The sequence below is a fragment of the Tachysurus fulvidraco genome, chromosome 12 (genome assembly GCF_022655615.1).
Source record: "Tachysurus fulvidraco isolate hzauxx_2018 chromosome 12, HZAU_PFXX_2.0, whole genome shotgun sequence".
Lineage (NCBI taxonomy): Eukaryota > Metazoa > Chordata > Actinopteri > Siluriformes > Bagridae > Tachysurus > Tachysurus fulvidraco.
Window position 1 is genome coordinate 26,335,317 of NC_062529.1, and position 12,500 is coordinate 26,347,816.

Genomic DNA, 12,500 nt, shown 5'->3' on the forward strand with positions numbered 1-12,500 from the left:
GTGTGTGTGTGTGTGTGTGTGTGTGTGTGTGTGTATACCGTCACACTGATCTCCTGATTCTGAGAGTTTGAATCCGCTCTCACAATGACAGATGAACGCTCCCTCTGTGTTCTCACAATGACCTCTCGTGCACACACTCTCATCCTGACACTCATCAATGTCTGTAACACACACACACACACACACACACACACACACACACACACACACACAATCGCACACACACATTTACATTTAAAGAATTTGACAGATGCCTTTATCCAGACCTATCTATTATTAGTAGTTTACCTACCTGTTATTGAAAGTTTGCCCGTGTATTATTGGTAGATTACCTGTGTATTATTGGTAGATTACCTGTGTATTATTGGTAGATTACCTGTGTGTTATTGGTAGATTACCCGTGTATTATTGGTAGATTACCTGTGTGTTATTGGAAGATTACCCATGTGTTATTAGTAGATTACCTGTGTATTATTGGTAGATTACCCATGTATTATTAGTAGATTACCCATGTATTATTGGTAGATTACCCGTGTATTATTGGTAGATTACCTGTGTGTTATTGGTAGATTACCCATGTGTTATTAGTAGATTACCTGTGTATTATTGGTAGATTACCCGTGTATTATTGGTAGATTACCCGTGTATTATTGGTAGATTACCTGTGTGTTATTGGTAGATTACCCATGTGTTATTAGTAGATTACCTGTGTATTATTGGTAGATTACCCGTGTATTATTAGTAGATTACCCGTGTATTATTGGTAGATTACCCGTGTATTATTGGTAGATTACCTGTTTGTTATTAGTAGATTACCCGTGTATTATTGGTAGATTACCTGTTTGTTATTAGTAGATTACCCGTGTATTATTGGTAGATTACCCGTGTGTTATTGGTAGATTACCCGTGTGTTATTGGTAGATTACCTGTGTGTTATTCGTAGATTACCCGTGTGTTATTGGTAGATTACCCGTGTGTTATTGGTAGATTACCTGTGTGTTATTGGTAGATTACCCGTGTATTATTGGTAGATTACCTGTGTGTTATTGGTAGATTACCCGTGTGTTATTAGTAGATTACCTGTGTATTATTGGTAGATTACCCGTGTATTATTGGTAGATTACCTGTGTGTTATTGGTAGATTACCTGTGTATTATTGGTAGATTACCTGTGTATTATTGGTAGATTACCCGTGTATTATTGGTAGATTACCTGTTTGTTATTAGTAGATTACCCGTGTATTATTGGTAGATTACCTGTGTGTTATTGGTAGATTACCCATGTGTTATTAGTAGATTACCTGTGTATTATTGGTAGATTACCCGTGTATTATTAGTAGATTACCCGTGTATTATTGGTAGATTACCCGTGTATTATTGGTAGATTACCCGTGTATTATTGGTAGATTACCTGTTTGTTATTAGTAGATTACCCGTGTATTATTGGTAGATTACCTGTGTGTTATTAGTAAATTACCCGTGTATTATTGGTAGATTACCTGTTTGTTATTAGTAGATTACCCGTGTATTATTGGTAGATTACCCGAGTATTATTGGTAGATGACCTGTGTGTTATTGGTAGATGACCTGTGTGTTATTGGTAGATTACCTGTGTGTTATTGGTAGATTACCTGTGTGTTATTAGTAGATTACCTGTGTGTTATTGGTAGATTACCTGTGTATTATTGGTAGATTACCTGTGTGTTATTAGTAGATTACCCGTGTATTATTGGTAGATTACCCGTGTATTATTGGTAGATTACCTGTGTGTTATTGGTAGATTACCCGTGTGTTATTGGTAGATGACCTGTGTGTTATTGGTAGATTACCTGTGTGTTATTAGTAGATTACCTGTGTGTTATTAGTAGATGACCTGTGTGTTATTGGTAGATTACCTGTGTGTTATTAGTAGATTACCTGTGTGTTATTGGTAGATTACCTGTGTGTTATTGGTAGATTACCTGTGTGTTATTGGTAGATTACCTGTGTGTTATTAGTAGATGACCTGTGTGTTATTGGTAGATTACCTGTGTGTTATTAGTAGATTACCTGTGTGTTATTGGTAGATTACCTGTGTGTTATTGGTAGATTACCTGTGTGTTATTGGTAGATTACCCATGTATTATTGGTAGATTACCTGTGTGTTATTAGTAGATTACCCGTGTATTATTGGTAGATTACCTGTGTGTTATTGGTAGATTACCCATGTGTTATTGGTAGATGACCTGTCTGTTATTGGTAGATTACCTGTGTGTTATTAGTAGATTACCTGTGTGTTATTAGTAGATTACCTGTGTGTTATTGGTAGATTACCTGTGTGTTATTAGTAGATTACCTGTGCAGGCTTTGCGGTCTGGAGTTGGAGTGAAGCCATCATCACACGTACAGATGAAGAAACCTTCACTATTGGAGCACTGACCGTGAGCACACACAGATCTGTCCACACACTCATCAATGTCTACACACACAGAATGTACACACTAATATAATCACAAACCTTTACACACATACACACTCATCGATATCAACATACAGAGGGTACACAGTGATATAAACACACACACACACACACACACACACACACACACACACATCATTTCTTACCCACACACTTGCCATCTTTGCCCTGGAAGCCTTCAGGACATGGGCTGCATATGTATGAGCCAAGTGTGTTATAACACAGACCAGACGGACACACACTCCCATTCTGACACTCATCTACATCTACAGAGAAAGAGAGAGAGAGAGAGAGAGAGAGAGAGAGAGAGAGAGAGAGAGAGAGAGAGAGAGAGAGAGAGAGAGAGAGAGAGAGAGAGAGAAAGAAAGACAGAAAGACATATTGATGGTTTGTAGGTGTGTGTGTATCTGTGTGTCTGTGTGTATGCATGTATCTGTGTGTGTATCTGTGTATATGTGTATCTGTGTGTATGTGTGTGTGCGTATCTGTGTATTTATCTGTGTGTGTATCTGTATCTGTGAGTGTGTGTGTATCTGTGTGTGTACCTGTATCTGTGTGTGTGTCTGTGTGTGTGTGTGTGTGCGTATCTGTGTGTGTATCTGTGTGTGTATCTGTATCTGTGTGTGTGTGTGTATCTGTGTGTATGCGTGTATCTGTGTGTGTATCTGTGTGGGTATGCGTGTATCTGTGTGTATGCGTGTATCTGTGTGTGTATCTGTGTGGGTATGCGTGTATCTGTGTGTATGCGTGTATCTGTGTGTGTATCTGTGTGTGTATCTGTATCTGTGTGTGTGTATCTGTGTGTATGCGTGTATCTGTGTGTGTATCTGTGTGTGTATCTGTGTGTGTATCTGTGTGGGTATGCGTGTATCTGTGTGTATGCGTGTATCTGTGTGTGTATCTGTGTGTGTATCTGTGTGTGTATCTGTGTGTGTATCTGTGTGGGTATGCGTGTATCTGTGTGTATGCGTGTATCTGTGTGTGTATCTGTGTGTATGCGTGTATCTGTGTGTGTATCTGTGTGTGTATCTGTGTGTGTATCTGTGTGTGTCACCTTCACACTGTCCACTCTGACCCAGTGTGTATCCTTTGCTGCACTCATGACACGTGTACGAGCCGAGTGTATTCACACACATACTGTTCTCAGGACACACGTATGGAGCTTCACACTCATTTAAATCTGACACAGAGAGAGAGAGAGAGAGAGAGAGAGAGAGAGAGAAATAAATAAGTAGACAGGAAGTAGACATGAAAAATGGTTTCAAGGTTCTGGGTTCTAAGATTGAGGTTCTGGTATCAAAATTCTGGGTTGGAGGTTTTTGGATCTGGGTTCTGGGTTGAAGTGTATAGATGTGTGTAGGGTCTGATGTGTATAGGGTCTGATGTGTATAGGGTCTGATGTGTATAGGGTCTGATGCGTATAGGGTCTGATGTGTATAGGGTCTGATGTGTATAGGGTCTGATGTGTGTAGGGTCTGATGTGTGTAGGGTCTGATGTGTATAGGGTCTGATGTGTATAGGGTCTGATGCGTATAGGGTCTGATGTGTATAGGGTCTGATGTGTATAGGGTCTGATGTGTGTAGGGTCTGATGTGTGTAGGGTCTGATGTGTATAGGGTCTGATGTGTATAGGGTCTGATGTGTATAGGGTCTGATGCGTATAGGGTCTGATGTGTATAGGGTCTGATGTGTATAGGGTCTGATGTGTATAGGGTCTGTGTAGGGTCTGATGTGTATAGGGTCTGATGTGTGTAGGGTCTGATGTGTATAGGGTCTGATGTGTATAGGGTCTGATGCGTATAGGGTCTGATGCGTATAGGGTCTGATGCGTATAGGGTCTGATGTGTGTAGGGTCTGATGTGTATAGGGTCTGATGTGTGTAGGGTCTGATGTGTGTAGGGTCTGATGTGTATAGGGTCTGATGTGTGTAGGGTCTGATGTGTGTAGGGTCTGATGTGTATAGGGTCTGATGTGTGTAGGGTCTGATGTGCGTAGGGTCTGATGTGCGTAGGGTCTGATGTGCGTAGGGTCTGATGTGTGTAGGGTCTGATGTGTGTAGGGTCTGATGCTCACCAACGCAGCTGGTTCTCTCTTTGTTCAGATGAAAGCCCACCTCACACACACAGGTGAAACTGCCAGCTGTGTTCTTACAGCGACCGTTAACACACAGGTGAGGATCGTCCACACACTCGTCAACATCTGGCACACATCATAACACAAATGAATCATTACTCAGACCTGATTCCTGATTCATTACTCCACCTGATTCACCTTTTACACTTTAATTACACAAATGAGTCTTCAGTTCCTGACCAATCAGAATCAGTGAGATCCTGAGATGTTCTACTGATGTTTACTCACACATGGAAGAGGTCCGTGGCTCCGGTGAATTCTGACTGGAGATGTTCAGCTGTGTGTGTTAACTGTGTTGACTGTGTGATTCTCACCTACACACGTGTTGGCCTCGTCGTTCAGCTTGTAGCCGTTCTCACAGTAGCAGGTGTAGCTCTCGGCCGTGTCGTAGCAGTAACCGTGACCACAGATATCAGGACTGATCACACACTCGTTCACTTCTACAGAGAGACGGAGGGAGAGGAAGAAAAGACCAGAGAGAAGAGTGAAGGTGTCTACACAACATTCCACAACATTTAGCGTTTCAATATCTTTTAACTAAAATATCTTTCATTTTAATTTAATAATTTTGTTCATAATAAATCAAATAGAACTTTTTTCGGCCTGTTTTCAGCTCGATTTTTCTTCATTTACAAGCGGAAGCTTTTACGTCTGTCAAAACACGAGCTTGAAATCAGTACAATTCTTGTGTTTAGTTCTGATTTCTGTATCGAGAAAGATTTAAAGAATAAACTTCATTCATTCACTCATCTTCTACCGCTTATCCGACCTTCTCGGGTCACGGGGAGCCTGTGCCTATCTCAGGCGTCATCGGGCATCGAGGCAGGATACACCCTGGACGGAGTGCCAACCCATCACAGGGCACACACACACACTCTCATTCACTCACACACACACTCTCATTCACTCACACACACACACACACATACACTACGGACAATTTTCCAGAGATGCCAATCAACCTACCATGCATGTCTTTGGACCGGGGGAGGAAACCGGAGTACCCGGAGGAAACCCCCGAGGCACGGGGAGAACATGCAAACTCCACACACACAAGATGGAGGTGGGAATCGAACCCCCGACCCTGGAGGTGTGAGGCGAACGTGTTAACCACTAAGCCACCGTGACCTCCGAATAAACTTCTTATTATAGAAAATCTAATAATAATAATAATAATAATAATAATAATAATAATAATAATAAATAAACAATAAATAAATAATTAATAAAAACGAGACGTTACACTTAAAAGCATTTACACAAAAATGAAATAAAGTCTTTTCTCTCAGCTCATTTTTTCCCACTAAAATATGAGAATGTTTCTGTTTGTAAAGATATTAAAGAAAACAGAAATAAACTTCTGATAAATCTCACAGTTATTTTGTTAGTTTATATTTTTATTTTTCCGTTTAATAACTAATTACAAAACATTTCAGGATTTCATTCATTGTCTGAAAGGAAGTTAACAAATTTTTTATTTCGATTTATTTATTTAGCATAAATTCTTTAAAGTCGCTGTTCACAGATAAACATTTTAAAAATACAAAACAAAGCCATTTTATTATTTAGAAGGTTCGTACAAAGTTAAGTGTTGGTTTTGTTTAGTTTTTTTTGTGCTGTGTTAAATGTAAGGAATTTTTATTCACAGCTAAATTTTGAGTGTGACACAAAGAGTGTGTATATATTTAGTCCGTAGTGGACGTGTGGTTAGCGGCGCACCGCGTCTAAATACACCCGAGTTGCCTGGATACGGCACGGCACGGCGGGCACCGATACACGCTGCGGAAAGAAAATAAACACAGCAACGAGCTTCTAAAAGGAGTCACGGATGCAATAACACACATGGAACTGACATGTCCATAAAGGAAAGTGTTTTTGTTAGCGGTGTGTGTGTGGAGCGCTGAGACGCCACATGGCCACGCTGAGTGACAGAGAGACTATTTTAAAGGATGTAATACACAGGAACCAGGAGTGTGTGAGGTTTATTTTATTACACACACAGAGTAAATATAGACGAGGACAGAGGAGGAGACATTTACTGAGAATAGTCTCGTTACTAAATTCTGTGTGTGTGTGTTTGTTTGTGAGTGTGTGTCTGTGTGTGTTTGTCTGTGTGTGTGTTTGTGTTTGTCTGTGTGTGTGTGTGTCTGTTTGTCTGTGTGTGTGTCTGTGTGTGTGAGTGTGTGTTTGTCTGTGGGTGTGTGTGAGTGTGTGTGTTTGTGTGTTTGTCTGTGTGTGTGTACCTGTGTGTTTGTCTGTGTGTGTGTGTGTGTACCTGTGTGTTTGTCTGTGTGTGTGTGTACCTGTGTGTTTGTCTGTGTGTGTGTGTTTGTCTGTGTGTGTGTGTGTGTGTCTGTGTGTGTGTGTGTGAGAGTGTGTGTGTGTGTGTGTGTGTGTGTTTGTCTGTGTGTGTCTGTGTGTTTGTCTGTGTGTGTGTGTGTGTGTGTGTGTGTGTGTGTGTGTGTGTGTGTGTGTGTGTGTGTGTTTGTCTGTGTGTGTGTGGGTGTGTGTTTGTGTGGGTGTGGGTGTGTGGGTGTGGGTGTGTGTGTATACCTGCAAACTGAGTTGGGTTAATGTCCTGACTCGCGCTCGATGGTAAAAGGGCGACTGGAGCAGCGGGCGAGGTTTTCTCCACCACCACTACACGCAGTGAACGAGTGAAACAGAAAAAAAAGAAAAGAAGATAAGAATAAAGATAAGAATAAAAAAGAGAAATATTTAACACACAACAATCCCCACTGAACACTGCACTGATATTACACAAATAGAACAAGGACAGAAGTTCACATTCTCACACACACACACACACACACACACACACACACACACACACACACACACACACAGATAGATTGTTACTGTAAGGTTTCTATAGGTTATTACTATTAATAAATCTATTCAAAAGTACATGGAAACGTACATTATGATGATGTTAATAATATCATTAATGCTAACTAACGACATTACTGACCAACATACAGATTACTGACCAATGACATTACTGACAAACATACAGATTACTGACCAATGACATTACTGACCAACTTACACATTACTGACCAATGACATTACTGACCAACATACAGATTACTGACCAACAACATTACTGACCAACATACAGATTACTGACCAATGACATTACTGACCAACATACAGATTACTGACCAACAACATTACTGACCAACGTACACATTACTGACCAACATACACATTACTGACCAACGTACACATTACTGACCAACATACACATTACTGACCAACATACACATTACTGACCAACATACACATTACTGACCAACAACATTACTGACCAACATACACATTACTGACCAACAACATTACTGACCAACGTACACATTACTGACCAACAACATTACTGACCAACGTACACATTACTGACCAACGTCATTACTGACCAACGTACACATTACTGACCAACAACATTACTGACCAACGTACACATTACTGACCAACAACATTACTGACCAACGTACACATTACTGACCAATGACATTACTGACCAACGTACACATTACTGACCAATGACATTACTGACCAACATACACATTACTGACCAACATACACATTACTGACCAACGTACACATTACTGACCAATGACATTACTGACCAACATACACATTACTGACCAACATACACATTACTGACCAATGACATTACTGACCAACAACATTACTGACCAACGTACACATTACTGACCAATGACATTACTGACCAACGTACACATTACTGACCAACAACATTACTGACCAACATACACATTACTGACCAACATACACATTACTGACCAACGTACACATTACTGACCAATGACATTACTGACCAACGTACACATTATTCACCAACGTACACATTACTGACCAACGACATTACTGACCAACTTACACATTACTGACCAACATACACATTACTGACCAATGACATCACTGACCAACATACACATTACTGACCAACATACACATTACTGACCAATGACATTACTGACCAACATACACATTACTGACCAACGTACACATTACTGACCAATGACATTACTGACCAACGTACACATTACTGACCAACAACATTACTGACCAACATACACATTACTGACCAACATACACATTACTGACCAACGTACACATTACTGACCAATGACATTATGACCAACGTACACATTATTGACCAACGTACACATTACTGACCAACGACATTACTGACCAACGTACACATTACTGACCAACGACATTACTGACCAACGTACACATTACTGACCAACGTACACATTACTGACCAACATACACATTACTGACCAATGACATTACTGACCAACGTACACATTACTGACCAATGACATTACTGACCAACGTACACATTACTGACCAACATACACATTTCTGACCAACGTACACATTACTGACCAACGACATTACTGACCAACGACATTACTGACCAACGTACACATTACTGACCAACGACATTACTGACTAACAACATTACTGACCAATGTACACATTACTGACCAACGTACACATTACTGACCAACGACATTACTGACCAATGTACACATTACTGACCAACATACACATTACTGACCAATGACATTACTGACCAACATACACATTACTGACCAACGACATTACTGACCAACGTACACATTACTGACCAATGACATTACTGACCAACGTACACATTACTGACCAACGAACACATTACTGACCAACGACATTACTGACCAACAACATTACTGACCAACGTACACATTACTGACCAACAACATTACTGGCCAACAACATTACTGACCAACATACACATTACTGACCAATGACATTACTGACCAACATACACATTTCTGACCAATGACATTACTGACCAACGTACACATTACTGACCAACAACATTACTGACCAACGTACACATTACTGACCAACGACATTACTGACCAACGTACACATTACTGACCAACGTACACATTACTGACCAACGACATTACTGGCCAACAACATTACTGACCAACGTACACATTACTGACCAACGACATTACTGACCAACGTACACATTACTGACCAATGACATTACTGACCAACGTACACATTACTGACCAACGTACACATTACTGACCAACGACATTACTGACCAACAACATTACTGACCAACGTACACATTACTGACCAACGTACACATTACTGACCAACAACATTACTGACCAACATACACATTACTGACAAATGACATTACTGACCAACGTACACATTACTGACCAATGACATTACTGACCAACAACATTACTGACCAACGTACACATTACTGACCAACGACATTACTGACCAACATACACATTACTGACCAACGTACACATTACTGACCAATGACATTACTGACCAACAACATTACTGACCAACGTACACATTACTGACCAACGTACACATTACTGACCAACGTACACATTACTGACCAATGACATTACTGACCAACAACATTACTGACCAACGTACACATTACTGACCAATGACATTACTGACCAATGACATTACTGACCAACGTACACATTACTGACCAACGACATTACTGACCAACAACATTACTGACCAACGTACACATTACTGACCAATGACATTACTGACCAACAACATTACTGACCAACGTACACATTACTGACCAACATACACATTACTGACCAACGTACACATTACTGACCCACGACATTACTGACCAACGTACACATTACTTTAGATCAAACTGTATCTCAACATCTAAAAATCCATCAATAATACATTAACATTTTAAACCCAAAGCATTTATAAAGGTATTATATTCATGGGTCACCTGGTAGGTGTCTCTCGGTGAAGCCGAAGGCCTCGATGGGTTTCTGGACCGTGGGGACGGGCAGCGGTGCGATGGCTGTGGTGGGTTTGGGGTGTATGAGCATGGGATGGCGTGTGTCACCTCGCTCGTAAACCTCCGGGTTCACAGGAGGAGCAGGAGGAGGTTTGGGTTTATAGATGTACGGGTTGGTCACATGATAACCCAAACCTCCAGGACAGATCTCCTTAAACGCAGCTGAGAGAGAAAACACAGCGATTATTTCTGTTTTAGATTGTTTTACACTTCCACTTTGGTAGAACATCGAAGCTCCATGATGACTGAAAATACAGGAAAGAATATCAGAGGCGTGACAACAGGAGTGAGTCTGCAGTCTGGATTTAAAAACAAAACAAACTCTAATCAAAAAAAATGTAAAGACAACATTTAAAAATCGCTACAAACAGTCCTGTGTTACAGTCCTGTGTTACAGTCCTGTGTTACAGTCCTGTGTTACAGTCCTGTGTTACAGTACAAACAGTCCTGTGTTACAGTCCTGTGTTACAGTCCTGTGTTACAGTCCTGTGTTACAGTCCTGTGTTACAGTACAAACAGTCCTGTGTTACAGTCCTGTGTTACAGTACAAACAGTCCTGTGTTACAGTCCTGTGTTACAGTACAAACAGTCCTGTGTTACAGTCCTGTGTTACAGTCCTGTGTTACAGTCCTGTGTTACAGTACAAACAGTCCTGTGTTACAGTCCTGTGTTACAGTACAAACAGTCCTGTGTTACAGTACAAACAGTCCTGTGTTACAGTCCTGTGTTACAGTACAAACAGTCCTGTGTTACAGTCCTGTGTTACAGTCCTGTGTTACAGTACAAACAGTCCTGTGTTACAGTCCTGTGTTACAGTACAAACAGTCCTGTGTTACAGTCCTGTGTTACAGTCCCGTGTTACAGTACAAACAGTCCTGTGTTACAGTCCTGTGTTACAGTCCTGTGTTACAAATCTGACCTGTGTTACAGTACAAACAGTCCCGTGTTACAGTACAAACAGTCCTGTGTTACAGTCCTGTGTTACAGTACAAACAGTCCTGTGTTACAGTACAAACAGTCCTGTGTTACAGTCCTGTGTTACAGTACAAACAGTCCTGTGTTACAGTCCTGTGTTACAAATCTGACCTGTGTTACAGTACAAACAGTCCTGTGTTACAGTACAAACAGTCCTGTGTTACAGTCCTGTGTTACAGTCCTGTGTTACAGTCCTGTGTTACAGTCCTGTGTTACAGTACAAACAGTCCCGTGTTACAGTACAAACAGTCCTGTGTTACAGTACAAACAGTCCTGTGTTACAGTCCTGTGTTACAGTCCTGTGTTACAGTCCTGTGTTACAGTCCTGTGTTACAAATCTGACCTGTGTTAGAGTACAAACAGTCCCGTGTTACAGTACAAACAGTCCTGTGTTACAGTACAAACAGTCCTGTGTTACAGTCCTGTGTTACAGTCCTGTGTTACAGTCCTGTGTTACAAATCTGACCTGTGTTACAGTACAAACAGTCCTGTGTTACAGTCCTGTGTTACAAATCTGACCCGTGTTACAGTACAAACAGTCCTGTGTTACAGTCCTGTGTTACAAATCTGACCCGTGTTACAGTACAAACAGTCCTGTGTTACAAATCTGACCTGTGTTACAAATCTGACCTGTGTTACAGTCCTGTGTTACAACAGTCCTGTGTTACAAATCTGAGCTTGGGATAAAAAAATATCTGAAAGAATGAACAAAAAAAAAAAATTATGACATTGGATGGATTGAATGAATGACAGGATATTTATTGTATAATATGATGATTTAGTGACTAAACAAAAGTTAAACTGAAATAAAAATAAAATAAATAAAGATTTATGAAATTCAGACTGCTTTTGTACTAAAACAATTTTATATATAAACAATTTTTATACATTATTGTTTCTAAAACAACTAAAGTTGTAAGTGTGAAAAAGAGAAAATGGATCATTTACAAAATACATGTTTATTATTAATACACACACATACACACTCACACACACACTCACACACAGTCACACACACACACACACACACACACACACA

The 12,500-nt window shown here is 40.3% G+C and overlaps 1 protein-coding gene across 4 annotated transcripts in view; it reads right to left on the minus strand.

The window, feature by feature from the left end:
• ltbp1 (latent transforming growth factor beta binding protein 1) overlaps window positions 1-12,500 on the minus strand; it is an 81,777-nt gene that overhangs the window by 15,324 nt on the left and 53,953 nt on the right. For all 4 annotated transcript variants that reach the window (XR_007144452.1, XM_047821044.1, XM_047821043.1 and 1 more), the window contains 8 exons: window positions 10,415-10,648; window positions 7,144-7,230; window positions 4,905-5,030; window positions 4,531-4,656; window positions 3,512-3,637; window positions 2,604-2,723; window positions 2,335-2,457; window positions 39-161 (listed from right to left, as the gene is read on the minus strand). Coding sequence is in view for 3 of the 4 variants with exons in the window: in XM_047821044.1 (XP_047677000.1) it covers window positions 39-161; window positions 2,335-2,457; window positions 2,604-2,723; window positions 3,512-3,637; window positions 4,531-4,656; window positions 4,905-5,030; window positions 7,144-7,230; window positions 10,415-10,648 (1,065 nt within the window). In the remaining variant the exon portion in view is untranslated. The remainder of the gene's footprint in view (window positions 1-38; window positions 162-2,334; window positions 2,458-2,603; window positions 2,724-3,511; window positions 3,638-4,530; window positions 4,657-4,904; window positions 5,031-7,143; window positions 7,231-10,414; window positions 10,649-12,500) is intronic.